This window comes from Pseudopipra pipra, chromosome 3, assembly GCF_036250125.1.
Source record: "Pseudopipra pipra isolate bDixPip1 chromosome 3, bDixPip1.hap1, whole genome shotgun sequence".
Taxonomy (NCBI): domain Eukaryota; kingdom Metazoa; phylum Chordata; class Aves; order Passeriformes; family Pipridae; genus Pseudopipra; species Pseudopipra pipra.
Window position 1 is genome coordinate 72,205,771 of NC_087551.1, and position 17,005 is coordinate 72,222,775.

General features: G+C 41.0%; 1 protein-coding gene across 1 annotated transcript in view; it reads left to right on the top strand.

Annotated features, from left to right (window-relative positions):
• Nucleotides 1-1,319: 1,319 nt before the first annotated feature.
• PREP (prolyl endopeptidase) overlaps nt 1,320-17,005 on the top strand; it is an 89,677-nt gene continuing 73,991 nt past the window's right edge. The window contains exons 1-5 of the mRNA XM_064649865.1: nt 1,320-1,580; nt 2,870-2,944; nt 9,725-9,858; nt 12,624-12,754; nt 15,619-15,828. Coding sequence (XP_064505935.1) covers nt 1,341-1,580; nt 2,870-2,944; nt 9,725-9,858; nt 12,624-12,754; nt 15,619-15,828 — 790 coding nt within the window. The 5' untranslated portion in view covers nt 1,320-1,340. The remainder of the gene's footprint in view (nt 1,581-2,869; nt 2,945-9,724; nt 9,859-12,623; nt 12,755-15,618; nt 15,829-17,005) is intronic.

The following is a 17,005-nucleotide window of genomic DNA, read 5'->3' on the forward strand; positions in this document are numbered from 1 at the left end:
TGTCATTTCAGGCAGTTACTTTATTTGCAACCATGAGCATTTTTGGGGCTGATCAGACTTTAAACACCACCACATGCAAACCTCCATGTCTCCAGCTGGTGCCATGCACCACATATACACACGAGTTTACCCTGAATGAGAAGCTGGGGTAAAGTCCTCCCCAGGCTGACAGGACAGCATGGCAAGGGCTCCTGGCAGCAACTTCATTTGGAGGAAAAGCAGTTCATCCATCTTACTAGCCAAACCATCATCTGCCCCCTGCATGTTTCTGGTGTATGGGAGGAGTGCACTGGGTCTCTTCCTTGGATGTAAAATGTTTGCAAGTTTTCTGACCTAGGAAACCCTATTGTAGAATAACCACTACGTGGATGAGCCTGAGGTCACCCACTTGCAACACCTTTGCCGGATGCACGTTCATCCAGACCTGCTGCACAGGCCAGAGCCTGCAGTGGCACCAGACTGTAGCCCCTGACAGCGGGAGTGAGGGGGATGAGCACCAGCCACCAGGGCTGTGCACTTGGAGTGGCCATCTTCACTGGGACTGGGTGGCCAACTTTTCCTTTGTTTTTAGGGTGAAGGGGAGTCTCTGGCAACTTGTAGAAGTGTGTTGGATGGAAATGTTCTAAAGGTTTGGGTGGACCAAGCCAGGTTTAGCCTGGAGGAGGCTCAGGGGTGACCTTACCACCCTCTACAACTACCGGAAAGGAGGTTGTAACCAGGTGGGAGTTGGGCTCTTCCACCAGCAATAGGAAAAGAGAACATAGTCTTAAGCTGAGCCAGGAGAGATTTAGATTGAACATTAGGAAGAATTTCTTCACAGAAAGGGTGATTAGACATTGGAATGGGCTGGCCCGGTTGGTGGTGGAGTCACTGTCCCTGGAGGTGTTCAAGGAAAGACTGGACGTGGCACTTAGTGCAGTGGTCTAGTTGACATGGTGGTATTCGGTCATAAGTTAGACTCGATGATCTCAGAGGTCTTTTCCAGCATACTCGATTCTGTGATCTGTGCCTCGGCTTCGAGCTGCCGAGCCCCTCCCCAGGAATCAGCTGCTGTTTTCGAGGCAGCTCTGCAGGTCAGACCCTCTGCCAACGCTCAGGAACCGAAAGGAAAAAGAATGAAAATCTAAGATTTAAATTTGTATTATTATTATTATTATTTTGGAAACGTTCATTACAAGGAGGATGAGACCCGAGCGGTGCCCGACACACGGCTCCGCCGGAGCTGGGTGAGCAGGAGGGGTTAGCAGAGACCGGGGGCAGCGGTGACGGGCGGGACGAGCCCTCGGCCCGGCCCCTCCTGTGCCGCCGGTGCCGCGCGTGCCCGGCAGGGGGCGCCACGTATGGCGGCGGCGCTCCGCCTGTGCCGCGCTGCGTGCCTGCTGCCGGCTGCTGCCGCCACGGCCCGAGCCACAGCCACGGCCCCGCCGCCGCCGCCGCGCCTCTCCGCCTCCTCCTCCACCTCAGCCTCCTGCTCATCCTCCTTCTCTTCCTCCTCCTCCTCCTCTTCTTCTCGCCGCTCTCCGCCGCCGCCCGCCATGCAGGCCTTCCAGTACCCCGAGGTGTACCGCGACGAGACCGCCGTGAGTACGGCACTGGCCGGGGCAGCCCCCGGCGTGCGGCGGCCGCCGGGCCTGGGCGCGGGGCTCTCCGCTGGCCGGGTCGCCTGGGGGCGGGTGTTGCTGCCCCGGCTCTCGGGGCTTTGTTCGGCTCCAGCCTGCTCCGTGCGGAGGTCTCGGGCTTGTCACGCCTGCGGGCCGCGGCGGCTGCCGGGGGCTGGTTGGGGCGGGATTCGGGGCCTGGCGCCGGTGCCCCCGGGCACGTCCCGCGTGTGCGGGGCCGGCCGGGGCCGCAGGAGCAGCCGAGCCCACGGCGGATCCCGGGGCTTCGGCACCACTGCATGTGGCAGGGAAAGCCCAGGCCTCCGCCGGGGCTGGAGTAGCGTCAGCAGAGGAACAAATAGTCTATTTATATAGGATGGCACATCTGTAACATAGTCCTATCTCCTCATGTTCCGACCGTAACTGGATACACAAGGATTACGGTGTTAGTTTGAGTAAAATGTGTTCGGTTTTTTTTCCCTTCTGCAAAGCGCTGTGCTTTGGGCACCGGCCCGGTAATTATTTACAGAACTAACATCGCATTTAAACCAAAATGTTTGCCCCCATGAGCCAAAGCTGTAAAAACTAAAGTATTTATTTTCGTAGTTGGCTAAAAGGCTGAACTGTGCAAGTCCTAACAGGAGGTATCTAGTCCTGTTTTGTATACTGAAGGAAGTAAGCAGGTTAATTCAACCACGTGGATTAGTCTTTTGTGGGTTTTTTTGCTTGCTTGTTGTTTTGGGGGTGGTTTTTGGTTGGAGGTTTTTTTAATTATTATTTATATATGTACATTATGCACATGTTCGTGGGCAACAATAGTAGGGAGGACTAAACTAGAGACAGTTCGTGTAACCAGGAACCACATTTGGAGTACCTCCAGTAATCAGGTTTGATAATTTGGCTCCAACACCTGGATTTGGAGGAAGCTTTAGGTTGTTTGATTTTTTTAGGGATATTGGTTTAGTGGGGTAGATTTTTTACTTACTAATCTATCTTGTGGTAGGACTGAATGTTCATTTCACCCTTTTTCTGGTGCTCTGTGTTTTTTCTGAGGACTACTCTTAGTGATGCCTTAGTGCCATCACCAAAGAATGGTTATATTAGCAACTCACCTGGGAGCAATGTGTTGCTTTTCTCTTTCTTTGCTCCTTAGCACTGTATGTTTTCGTGAAATTCCGAATACCCTTCATCGTGATGACTATCATTCCTTGATGGACCGAGTTTGCTTGCGAGTATGTCTCTTTAAAAATTATTGTCTTTTATGAATTCAGGTGCAGGATTACCATGGATGTAAAATAAGCGACCCATACTGCTGGCTTGAAGATCCTGATAGCGAACAGACAAAGGTAACCTTTCCTTGTATGAGAATAACTGTTTTCACATGGTTCTCCTTTATAGAGTCTGTTTTGAAGAACCTGCCAGTACTTTCTGAAAAGTTACATAGTGAATGGAAGTGTAGTTCATGTGATACTCATGGCGCCAAGAGCAATGCTGTTATTTTGTCCCTGTATTTTAGTGGGAGAAAGGTCAGATGGGGCTTGGAGCAACCTGGACTACTGGAAAGTGTCCCTGCACTGGCAGGGGGCTTGGAACTAGATGATTTTTAAGGTCCATTCTGACTCAAACCATTCTGTGGTTCTGTGAAAGACTGGAACACTTTGTATAACCTAGATCACAGAATTTGCAAAATTAAGGCCTTGTTTATCTTGCACCCATTTTTCTTAGACAATTTGAATGCTCAAAGTGGTGTTGTCACACTGAAGAGACACACTCAGATTTCAGAGTGCTTTATCCACTGTCCTAAGTACATCTAAAATTGCCATAATAAAATAGTTAGGAAAGGGTAGAAAGAAAACTTCTTTGGCTTGCTTTTCATACAGTGATCGAGTGTGTGAGTATATTTTTTTGTTTAATCCTTTTTAAAAGCAAAATAAAAACAAAAACATTTTCCTTCCTGAAGTTAGGCTTTTTTAGTGTCTGCTATTATAGATTGCAGGTGTTGCGGTGTTTTCAGCCTGCAGTCTGGTATAGCTGGACTGTGCTGTTGGAATCGGTCTTTCGCTGAGAGAGAATCCTGAAAAGTGATAGGAACGACTGTGAGCTAGGTCCTCTGATATTAATGGCATAGGGACTTACAGGGGTGGTGGCCTGAAAGTGGTAGGTGACCTTGTGGAAGAGGTTTCCTCTGTAATGGCTAGTAACTTTGTGATAATTGTAGTTCCAGATCTAAAACACTGGTGTCTATCCAGTATGCATGGCTTTGTCAGGAAGATGATGGAGGGCAGGATCTCCCTTCAAAAATATCCCACAGTGTAGCTTTCCATTAGTGAGATTCCTTCTAGGTTCTGTCATGTATGTGCTTACTTAATACACCTTGATGAGCCTGAGGTTGATCAAATTGAACTTATTGTAACTGTCAAGAAAAAATAAAATGTGTACAGTTAGGAACTCATTCCCTACTTATAAATCTGTTAGCGTATTTAAAGACTCATGGGATTAAAAAGCTTGGTTTGGGATCTGGTTTTAGTGAAAAACTCTGCCATGGATGTTAATACTGAAAATTATATATTTAGGAAGTTGGGAGAATTTTGATTTTTTAATTCTGGTATCTTTCAGAAACAGTGAACATAGGATAGTCTTGAGGGGGATATATGTGTGGGAGGTATGGTTACATCTTTTTTTTCATGGAGGCCTTACAGATACCTATTAAAGTGGTTTTTGGGATGCTGTGAAAGAGCTGTGATTGTGAAAATGCCAAGACATGATTTTTGTGTCCCTGTGTTCAATACTGTAGCCACATGCTGTGAACAGGTTGGGTGAGAACAGCTGGAGGACAGAGAACTGCATTCTCCAGAGGCTGTAGTTTATATAGGAGGCAAAATAAGGAATGAGGGATTAGAACATCCTCATAACAGTGCAGCAGCCCAGACACAAGATGTCGTATTGGTGGAATGAAGATCTTGTTATATCTTACTTGCCTACACTAAAAAAACGCATGCCTTGGCAGTGCAGCAGTAGTATGACACAGAGTGGAGAGAGTTCCTGTATGTGTAAGTATGCAAGGATATCATCTTATTCCAAAGTTTCAGGAGTTACAGAACAAAAGGGAGTAAAAGTATTTTGCTGTTTTACTTCTTTCTTAAAAGAGGTCAGAAAACGATGGTCTTGAAGTGCTAAACTCCTTGGATCTCCTTTATCATTCACTTCTTTGTGCTCTGCAGCAGAGGTTGCTGATGACCACTCTTTCTTGCTAGCTTTTAATAGTTTTATCTCCCAAGTTCTTGAGATGGTTTGCAGGACTCCTGCAGAACAGCCATTCTGAACCTACCAGATCAAAAAATAACCAGACACTGCTATAGAGACAGTTGAATGACCATATGGGCTTCAGAGAGAATATGGAGCGTGCTTTGTAGGCTTTTCAGACCTTCATGTCACTGACCTTGAGACATTTGTCCTTCCCATTCTTCTTCCAAGTCACTCTCTCTGTCCTTATATAGTCCTTTATATCCCAAATCTGCATTCATTTTTTGGAAAAGCAAATATACCCTGTGTACACCTCCAACATAATGCTACCTTTAATTTTCTACATATTAAGTACTGAACTAGAAGAAGAATTCCTTGGACATTTATGCTCATCTGTAGTGAAAGAGCCCCTATTCAGTTCCCGTTTACAACACGCTTGCTTGATTTGAGTAGGTGTAACTTGATTTATGCCAAGAGGGAAGAATGAACATCATTCATTTATTGTTAGAATCTTTTCTCATATGCAAACAATCAAAATTATTTGAATGCGTGCTGTCAAATACATACAAAAATATGTTGGAATTCTACTTTTCTACGTGTAGCAGAAATAGTTGTGTCAACTATTGGTGTGCTCACAGAAAATAAATGAATAGGCTTCACTTAGTTTCTGTTTTGAGTCAGTGAAACATAAAGTTTGCTATTCCCTGAAGCATGGGGAAATAAGCAGGTGAGATTGGTTTTAGCTCTGAAATGTTCATGGTAGTTTCACCTGATGTTCACTGTAGCTAATACTGAAGGAAATTAGAACAGTTATGAGTATAAAAAAGTCATATTTGGCTTTTGCTTCAGCTAGTCCAAATTATCTTGTGGACCTTGATAGTTAGCAGTTTACAAGCAAGTGAACACAGAAGGGTAGAATTTTTTTGTAATTGGCTTAATCAGGTATTTTTGCAGAAAGAGTAGACTGCAGATTGTGCTGTACCTGTTCAATTGTAGTTTGAATGTTTCCATTAAGCCAAGTGGCTGTGTAGTTGCCGTCCCTCTCATTCTTGTGCTGACATGAATGCTTCTGTCCCTCCATTGCATGGGTACAGACATCACAAGGTGATATTTTGGGAGGGAAGACTTTAATGGATTAGTTTTCTATTGACATACATGGTTCATATAGGTCACCCCAAGGCCACATGATAGTTGGATCTAAGATGTTTCAAGAAGGGGATCTTTCCTTTTCTAGCCACCCACACTCTACTTTTAATTAGGTGAAAGTCAGATAGATCTAGAAATTTTTCAGCCAGGTCACCAGGATGATCTTATTCTGTATGCGGTGCATTTATCTGCTACAGAAAGGAGGTTATTGAAATCTACATGTGGCTAAGCAGGACTGTTTCTTGTCAAATGCGCAGTCTTAAGAGTCGATTAAGCCAATCATCAAGTCACATCCTCAGTCTTTTGTGCAAAAGCTGTTATTCAAGAAGTATGAACTTTCATATTAACAGTCTATGTTCTTTACTACATCCCTTTTTTCCCCTGTGTGTGCTTGGTTGGAGCAACCAAGGGCAGCTATAAGCAAGCAAAACTCCCTTCTCCAGATTCACAAATGAAAATTAACCCCTGGGCAGATGGGGAAGTTCCTATTAGACTGTGGAGAAAGGAAGTGTAGAATGTGGGTTCATGCTCTGCTACTGTTCAGCCACTGACTTTTAAGACAAAATGAGGAAACATCCCTGGCATAGTTAAAATCTGCTACACTGGTAAAATGCTTCTGGTAATGACGTAGGCCACAATTGCAAAACCACACTTTCACTGTTGTTTTAGGTTTGGCTTGGCTGGACTTTTCAACTTCTTGGTTTGTTTTAACACTTTGTGGGAAATAAGCTGGGAGATAAGCTCTTTTTTAGACTGCAGCAAAGTCTTTTGCTACTATGTCAGTCATATATAGCACCCTAACTCACTGATGGTGTAGCAGCTAGTTCCAGAGATAAGGGATGGACAAGGGATGAGAAAGCAGGGATCATGTAAGGTCAGGTTGTACTATTATGAACACGTGTATGCTTGGATTAAGACTAGAATCAAAACTCTCAAAAATACAATTAAGTGGATTTTTAGTTACTAGAGACCAGTGTTTAGTTCACATTTTGATACATTTCTAATTGCACTTAATTTTTCTTTGTAAATACCAAAAAAGTAAATTCCAAGAGGCAAGCCACAAGAAGTCTGATTAGTTTTAATTTGTAATACTTAACAAAGGTATGTGCCCTCTTGTAGGAGTTGCACTGAACTACCTTTTACTGAGAATGTATATATGAACTGTAAATATTTTGCAGACAAATAACAAAGACTAGTAGTGTTAAACCAGTTTGTATTCTGAGACTTCTCCATGGAAAGTATGCTGTGAGTGGAAATCATTGTCTTGAGAGAGTGTCTTAGTGGATTGTAGAAAGCTGATAGGTTTTAAAATGGCATGGTCAAAAAAAGCTTGTGTTTCTTAGATGAAATTTAATTACACTTTTTAAAAAAAACAAAAACAACAATTGGCCTGCTCGAGTAATGGCCAAACACTTCAGCCTCAAGTAGAGCATCTCTACTCTTAGTACAGTGCTTTAGACCCTTACTCTGTTCTTTCTTCTGCTAGCAAATTCTGTCCTGGTTCAAACCTTATGACAGATTGTCAGATGCAGGTATAATAAAAATCTTTCTCTTTAGGTTCATGAAGATGTACAGTTACTGTTAGCCCTGTAGCATGAGTGGCACATGTTTTGCTCACCGTGGTGGATGGAGTTGTTTACTGTGAGAGTTTCTGGTGACATATGTTCCTGTACCTCACCTAGAGCAATATTTCAATTAGGTATTGCTTTTTGAACATGAGTGCAACCTCATGCTCAAAGGTGCAAGAACAGAAAGTTGCCAAACTGGACCGGATTCTTCTCAGTGGAACTCTTTCAAAAACCTGTAATTCCTTCCTCCTTTTTCAGACAGCAGTGGCACTCCCCTTTTCATATAATCTTGGAATATTTGGTGCATATTAAGAGGAAATGAGAAAAATACGTCAAATTCCTGTAAAAGCAAAATTACTAATGATTCAGTTGTGAGTGCAATAATTAGTATGTAACCATGCTTTTATGCAGTGAAGGCTTGTAAGAAAAAATTTGTGTCTCCTCCTTGAATACCAGTAATGAAAGCAAATGTGGTAAGGTGTGTCTGCAGTTAAAAGTGAGTAATGTACAGTTCCAGTATACCCTTGCAGTGGTGGTGTAATTTCGATTGTGTTATTGATAGATGAAAAAAATACGTGTGCCAGTTTCTGTCCACTGAATGCAAATGAAAAGTGCTTTTGCCCATCCAGTACAATGGATGGTTGTATACATGTTTTTATAAGCCATTTTTTCTCTGAAAATGTCACAGCCCTTGGAGAAGTTAGTTTATTTGTGTAGGATCCACTGTCTAGATTTTTGTGTATGTAGTCTGAAATTCATGTGTTTCCATTTAGAGAAAACAAATTCAGAGACACATAATTCTTAGGTAGATTTGGTTAAATTCTTTCATCATCTGATGGGGAGAACAGTTATAGCACTGCAATGTGGACGCTGCACGCTGTTTTGACTTATCACTGGGATGTGCTGTGTACATATTAATTCTTCACTTGAAGAATTAATAAATGACTAAACATTGGTAGCAATTGGTATATGTGTGCCAGGTACTCTCTCTGACAGCAGCTGGCTTTTCTGAAGAACTGCAAAACACATTTGTAGCCCTACTGTCCTGTAGTTCCTGTCCTGCGACGAAGTGTAACTCAGATGTTACAATGCATTGATCTGATTGCTGTGTGACAGATTTGGGACAGGTAGAAACAGTAGCCTCTTTCAAAGCAACTGAGAAAGAGACCTGTGTATGCAGGAGATGAATAGACAGGGTTTCATGCTCTAGGCAAGAGGCTGGAGTCCAAGAGCGATACTGCTGCTGTCACTGCGACATTTGGCTGTGTATTACAGCCACGCAGTGTCCTGTCCTACCTACTTCATGTTAGATTCAGAAAGGCCTGCTTGTTAGCAGCTGTGATTCACCTTAAGATGCTTAGCTATTAATTTTATGTTAATGTACCATGCTATAAATAGGGATGGCGAAACACCAGTAGAGTACCCCATTTTCCATGCATGCCATGGGAGTGGCAACCTCTAGCAAACAGCTGGTGTGGTAATGATTTTGACCACTGTCCTTAAGTGTTTGTGACAGGGAGTTGGAATGTTTTAAAGAAACCAGACTTCTCAAAGCTTTCAGAAATTGCATATTTTTGCCTTTTGTAACTAAGAATTGATCTGTGTACAGCACTTTGGCCTTCTCAGGAAATACTGGCTGGGACTAATTCTGTGTGTTATGTTAATAATATGAACAGATGATGCATGTGAGATTTTGTATCATCTTCCCAGCTCCTGAAATGATAGTGCAGTCTGTGGGCAATATTAACCATTTAGGCAAATATAAAGAGAGTTTTTAAAAGCATGGGGTGTTTTTTTGGGTTGTGTTTTTGGATTTTTGTTTTGTTTGTTTTTGTTTTGCTTGATTGTTTTTTATTTGTTAGGGGTTTCTTTGGTAGTTGGGATTTGGTTTTTTTTGTTTTTAAGGAGAATGGCAGGAATGTCTTGTCTTTTGGCTGGTTACCCCTGTGCATGCCCTGGAGAGACATTAGTCAAGATATAAGTTCAGTCTTATTACAGAATTGTGGTATAATGCAAATAAGCATGTAAGATTCTTCAGGTATGATACTGCACAACCTATGTGTGCAGAAAGATATCTGTGATGCATTGCTTCTGAAAACATTTCCTGTAGAAAATGTGCATTTCTACTTGAGTTCATATTTTTTTTGGGGGGGGATTGCTTTCTTTCAGGCATTTGTGGATGCTCAGAACAAGCTTACAGTACCCTTTCTCGAAAAGTGTCCTGTCAGAGGACTGTTCAAAGAACGAATGACTGAACTTTACGATTATCCTAAGTACGGTTGCCACTTCAAGAGAGGAAAAAGGTATGTGAGGAACGTCTTGGTGATGAATGTGAAGCAAGTCAGAAGCAACTACTAATTGGGAAAACAAATTATAAATTATATTTGTATTTATTCTTTTATAGTTCAGAAGTAGGAAAAGTAAGCCAAAGTTAACAAGTGTGGTTGCATGATGCTGAGCACAAGATGCTTGACTGTCCTCTTCTTGTTCTTTTGTTGTCTTTTCTTTCTGTAGGAAGAACTGTGAGTTTATCAGAACTCGGACAACTTTGTAGAATAATTATAGTAAAAGTAAGGCTTTGAGGAGTTCCTTTCGGGCCTGGTCATCCTGGAAACAGCATAAGTCTGTCATGTTGTTCCAAATATTTGCTAAAATACTGCTCTTATGTTGGTCATTCTTTTAGCAGCTGGTAGGTTTCTTTTGTTTAGTCATAGCCAGTGAAAAGCAGTGGGAATTCCTTTGTGAAAAACTGCTTCTTTATTTGCATGATGATAAGGGAAAAATAATTTGGAGGATTTAAGAGTACTGATGCAAAAAGATCTGTTTTTTAAGAAACAAACAAATCCTGCTATGTTCCAATGTCTAGTCTGCTTGTATCCCTGTTTTAATTCTGTGGCTAGGTAGAGAGATGGTGCTTCTGTGGCTTACCGAAGATTACGAGACTGCAGCTGCTACTGAATTTTGTGTGACTTCTGTTAGAAACACTATCAGGCTTCTAAAGAAAGGGAGTAAAGGGATGAAATGCTTGTTAACTTAGTAACATCTGAAGATTGTTTTAGCAATTGAAAAAGGTAGAGGGAACAAGCAGCCATTCTTAATTGTGGGAAACACAAATAAGGTTTTTCAATATTTTCGATTTGTTTGATCCTGGTTGAGTGGTATGCCAGGTATGTTTTCACCATCATCCATGGATCATGAGAAAGAGCAGAGGATGTCTCATTGTCTTAAGATTTCTGCACAGATATTGAGGGAAATTTGCTTTAGTTATCTGTGCTGTGGGGAAGGTGTAGATATAGATAGAGAGAGAAATTCTGTACTATGTGGGGTTTTGTGAAAGAATAATGTGGGCAGTGAACCCAAGTTGATGTTGATTTCAATTGTCACAGATATAGCTCAGCATGTCAGTGTATAGAGGTGTCAGGTTTAAGCCCAGAATCAGTGGAGATTTTTAGGACAATGCTGCATCCAGGGAAGTATGCCTTATTGAGAGAGTCAGGCAAAGCTTATTAGTTTGTATGTGATGCATCCAGCTGTAGCTATGCTGAAGCAGATTCTAGAGCAGGCCTGGTCAATGACTGCTCTAGATTCTCTGCAGTGCAAACATGTCTGGATGTGGTTACCTTCAATGCTGTTAAGGCTTGATGTTGCAGAAGTGCTCATGGCAGTAGTCTTCACTACAAGATACAAAGTCTTAATTTGATGCAGCTGACTGTCCTCCAGGAAGAACACTTATGCCAGGAGCTTAATGTGCTTATGATTTACGACACTTTACTCTGATCGTAATAGATGTCTCTTTGGTCTTTCTGAGTGATACTCTATTTCTTGGCATGTGCTGAAGTTTAATCAGAACAATTTAAAAATAATACAAAACCCCCCTATATTATGATGTTTGAGGCAATCAAGAGGGCTTTACCAAGTTAAGTAACACTAAGTAAGGGGTGAGGGAAGGAACTGTTCTGTTTGAAGAACCATCCAAACTTCCCATGACACTTAAAAATTCTGAAATTTAATTACTCCGGTTTAGTGCTGAAGAACAGCTGATAAAGGACAGTGTCTCAAGAGTTCTGCAGAATCTGCATACAGGAGTACTGGGAGGTGCTGTACCTGTCACATTGTTTGAGGTTTGCTTCCTATCTTGTTGCCCAGCATTGCAGAGGTGAAATAGACAAGAAAATGCCTGGTCAAACTGAAAATTCCTTTTCTTTTCCTTCTATTTTTTTGAATCTTTCAGTTTTGCACTTGCTGAACATTACTGTTACTACTTGAGCATATTACTAGCTCGGACTGTTAGCCAGGCCTTTGTGAGTACAGTTTCCCCTTCTTGGCTTTACCAGGTTCCCATGCTTGTATCCAAGTACTGGTTGGTCTTAGGGGATAGATGAACTTATTTTTAGATTTGAATATTGCCCCATAAATTCCCCTGTTCCCCCAGGTGAGGCTGCTATTTGGTTTATTAAGTCACAGGTTTGTGTAGCAAAGTTCTGAGAAGGAAGAAAAGTGTAATACCTCTGTCTTGTGTAGAATATGGGTATTAATTTCTTTGAGGTCTGTAGTGTTTTGTGATGTGAAGAGTATCGCTCGCTAAAGACAATTCTGTAGTTCCTACAACTCTTTCAAACACTGTTTTAGGGACATTAGTAAATACAGATTAAATAGTTTTGGTTCTGTTTCATTTGAACATAAGTCTACCACTCAATATGGATTGAAAGCAGCTATATGAATGACAAAGTTGAGAACTTAAGGAATGGGAACATGTGCCAGTTCTTGTAACAGGGAAATGCTGTGGCTGCCAGAGATGTTTAACACAGACAGTTATGTCAAGTTTATAGTATACTAGGCGTTCTTTGAAATGCACTGTGGCAAACGCAGCTTTTTATTTTTAAATAATGGTTTGGATGCATCCTACGGTCTCTAGCCATGATTCCTACTCTGCTGCGGAGCTTGTGTTTCCCTTATATATTTATCTGCTTTTATTTCCTTCATGACAATCTCATACAAGTTTTTTTGTGCTTGCCTAACTGAAAATCAAGAGTTTTCCTGCTTATTTTCCCCTCTTGTGTTCTTTTAGGTATTTTCACTTTTACAATACAGGACTGCAGAACCAGCGAGTTTTATATGTACAGGACTCCTTGGATGCTGATGCCAAAGTTTTTCTTGATCCAAATAAACTTTCTGATGATGGCACTGTGGCTTTACGAGGTTAGTGAGACCGCGGTTCTCAGGCTTCAGCAGACATTGGAATTTAATCAAAGTAATCACAGTAACCGTATGGGGATTTATATAGTGTTTCAGAAGAACACTTCTAAGTCTACACTGTATCAACAATTAGCTTGGTTCAGTTTCATTGTGCTTTTTTTTGCAACTCTGTAGCAACCTTCCACTGAAATATGAACAGGTCTTGAGGCTGTCCATAGAAAGGACAAAAAGTTTATGTGTTTTTATTGACAAGTTGTCTTAAAATTGTATTTTACATCTTTAACACAAGCCACCAAGTTAAAAAAGTAAGAGACTGTGAAGGAATATGGCATTAAGTTTTATGAGAATCACAACATTTCTTGTTTTCACTAGGGCTGTAATTTCTGTTAGCTGTCCCTTTCCCACTTGCTAGTGACTTAATGTAAAAGCAAGATTCTTGTATCTAGAAGTCCTATAAGTCTGTTCAAGGCCAGTTAATAAAAACAGAAGACGGAAATAGTGAATGTGTCTCTAAGTGTGACCTAGTTGAAAAGAATCAATGTGACTTTTTTTAGTGAGCAGTCCTGCCTTGAACTATAGATGTAAGGAATTGGGTTCATATGTTTTTAAAAGTCTTACGGCAAAGTCTTCTTCCAAATGCATTTAGAAAACCAACAGCCGTGTAACCAGAGGGAAAACTCATGGTGTGGATAAATGATTGATTTAAGGGCAGGGAAAGGAATTACTGATGGGCTGTCAAAGTGGAAATCATCAGTAAAGTTCTGTTAGGGACTATGCTAGGACTTGCAGTGTTCAGTACATATTAGAAAAAGGATTGAACCTTGAGGTTGCAGAGTTTGGTGACAATACGAAGTTATTCCAGGTAAAGGCTGAGGAATGGCTGAAGAGCTACAGGAAAACCTTAATAATAGTGAGTGGGCAATAAATTGTCAGGTAGAAGTCTATGTGCAGATAATTAAGTGATGCACAGGGGGCAAACAGTCCTAATCTCATTTGTAGGGGAATGGATAGAATGAACTCTCGAGCTGCTATGATCACGTGATTGCCAATGCTTAGACTGTAATACATAGTTCCATGAAAATGTCAGCCTGCTTCTCGTTAGAAGCCGAACAAGCACATCAAATACCAATTTATTTGTCAGGGAGAAATTAATCCCTGGAAGTGTTCAAGGAACGACTGGATGTGGCACTTAGTGCTATGCTTTAGTTGTCAAGATGGTGTTCGGTACAACTTGGTGATCTTGGAAGTCTTTTCCAACCTTAATGATTCTATGATTCTATGAAATAGAGTACAGAACAGAAGACATCATTTCATTAGCAACCCAGGAGTTTATACCATAGCGTGGGATACTAAATATGGTTCCAGTCTCCTCAGCTCAAAATGGGCTCTGAAATACTATTTGGAGGAGAGCAGTAGGAACGATCAAGGGTATGGAGCAAAGGTCAGAAAAAACTGAGTGTGCCTGGATCAATCAGCTTGGAAAAGGGACAATTTAGCAAGGATATAATAGAGGTCTACAGAATCATTTGTGGCATGGAGCACGGACAGAGGAAATAGGAGTTGATTAGTTGGTTTTTCTATTACAAGAATGAGGGGATATCAAATGAAGGCAATGGGAGTTGAGTCCAAAGCAAACAGAAGAAAATGACTTTAAACTGAGAGTAGGTTTAGATTGGATATTAGAAAGAAGTTCTTTACTGTGAGGGTGGTGAGGCATTGCAACAGATTGCCCAGAAAAGTTGTGGATGCCCCATCCCTGGGAGTGTTCAAGACCAAGCTCTACAGGGCTTTGAGTAACCTTTTTCTTGTGGAAGGTGCCCCTGTCTACAGCATGGGACTAGAAACTAGATTATCTTGAAGGTCCCTTTCAACCCAAACCATTCTATGATTATAAGATCGTTCTTATTCATGTAGGCATCACATTGTGGTTACTCCTGAGGACAGCTAAGTGGAATTTTACTCTGAATCAGTGGCCACTCCTATGTTCTTATAGGGAGAATAGTGAGTGCACAGTAGTACCTCTCAAACCTATGATGTCTTTGAAATACGACTTTTTTTTGGTCATTTTTTGGTGAATACTTTCAGGTCCATACAGGCCTATGATAATTCAGTCTCTTGACTTGAATTGGTTTGCAAGTAGTGAATTCCATCCTTATCAACTATGACAGAAACTCTTCTGAATTTTTTTCAGAATAGTGCTTTCCTCACAGTTTGGATAAAGTGAGGAAATATCAGAGGTCTTATCTGAGAATACTGGTGATTAATACATTTGTGTACTAGTGGCAGAGCTTTCCAGTTACTTCAGTTTTTGTGGTTTTGCAGCATCTAGTTTTCAGTGACTCCATTTTTTAAGTGGTATTTACATTATTTGAGGATACATTGCTTGCATCGCAGTTTCTGTGGGCTTCTTTGATACTGTTTCTCTCTGAAAATACCACTTTTAAGTTCTCTACTTGTGTCCATTTTCATTTTCCAACTCTTCCCCCCAGACTCAGGAAAGTAGAAGAAATATGACTCAAATCATAATTCAGATGTTGAGCATAAGTTATGCTACTGAACATGAATACTTACTGAATATCCTTGCCTAAACTTGGATCTGTGAACAAATTGATAAAAGTGCTGTGCATCCCAAGTCATAGCAGATGTAGTTGCTTGCACTGTCTTTTAGAAAATAAACCGTCTTCTCTCAGTGTTTGGTGAACACAGTTCTTTTAACTAGTATCCCAATTTCATCTGTTTTCCATTGGGATTTGTCTAGCATGTAGTAGATGATAAAAAGATGTGTGGCAAAATAACTAGCACTTTTTTGAAAATACTGTTTCCTTGTGCTGCTTTTCACTTCATCTTGTTTCTTTCCAATTTCCTAGGTTATGCATTCAGTGAAGACGGTGAATACTTCGCATATGGCCTGAGTTCTAGTGGCTCTGATTGGGTTACTATCAAGTTTATGAAAGTAGAAGGTCCTGAGGATCTTCCAGATACACTGGAGAGAGTTAAATTCAGTTGCATGGTATGGACCCATGATGGAAGAGGCATATTCTACAACTGCTATCCAAAACAAGATGGGAAAAGTGATGGTAAGTATGAGTGTGCTAATTGCATGCTATGTGGAAGCAAAATGACCTTTGCACTACATTGGTGCAACAAATGTTTCACTTTATACTGAACTAATTAGCTGTACTAGTTTATACAGTTAGAGATCAAACTACGCCTTGTATGGCCAAAGCCTGTGCTCAGTTACTGTGAGTATCTTCTTGGCTCCTGTTTTTCTTTTAAAAGTTTGATATTCCTTTTCTTTTTGTCTGGAATGATTTACTTAGCTTTCATACAGGGTTCTATTGGGTAGAATTAGATGTCTGGTGACAGCTTACTTAGATCTTTCCCCTTATGTATTTGTGTGGGCATAGATGAGCTGGTTTGGGATGCTGACCTGATGAATAGCAATCTGACGCATAAGGCTTTTGTTATTCGACCAGATTAATTCGTCTGTGGTTCACAGTACAACAACACAAAATGTTTATGCTAGCAGAAGTCGAGGAGCAGCACACAAAGTGGAATAAAGTGCTGAGAAGCGTCAGCAGGAAAGGCATTTAGCAGCTCTTACTATAAGGCAGAACTACTGAAAAGTTTTCTGGAGCTGTGCTCTTTGTTAAACTGGAGAGAACCTGAATTTTGCCTCTGTATTTGCTCTTGAAGCCTATCATTTTGCCTAACTTGCAAGATAGATACCCACCTTTTTTTTTTGTTGGGGTTTTTTTACCTCATATTTGTAGTTCAGAAGCTGGAGTGTTGGAAAACATTGCAAGAAGAAAATTACAAAAAAGTTGTAACTCCTCAGTGCTTTAAAATACACCACTTTTATATTTTCAACAAATGGAAATATGAAGGTTTTCAGAAATGTTAATTAGCAGTAAATCTCCCCTTAGTTGCTCAGGGTAAAATGGGAGTGAAAACATCATTAGAGGGGTTGTTTTTCCTTGCTTTGCTTGCTTGTATTTCTAGAAAACAAAGCTTGAAATGATAAATATTAAATGTGAAGAACATACTATCAGCAATAAAAGGAAAGGGTAACTGTTTGAAGAGGTTTGCAGTGTGAAGTTTTATTTTGTTTTGGAGGAGGGTGTTTGTTTGGAGGGGAATGGCTGTAGTTTGGAACCATTCCTAGTTCTCTCTGCTGAATTTCTCTTTCATATACAAAGGGATACAGATATTTCTAAGGGTTGCATATGGTTATTGCTGGATTTCTTTGAGAAC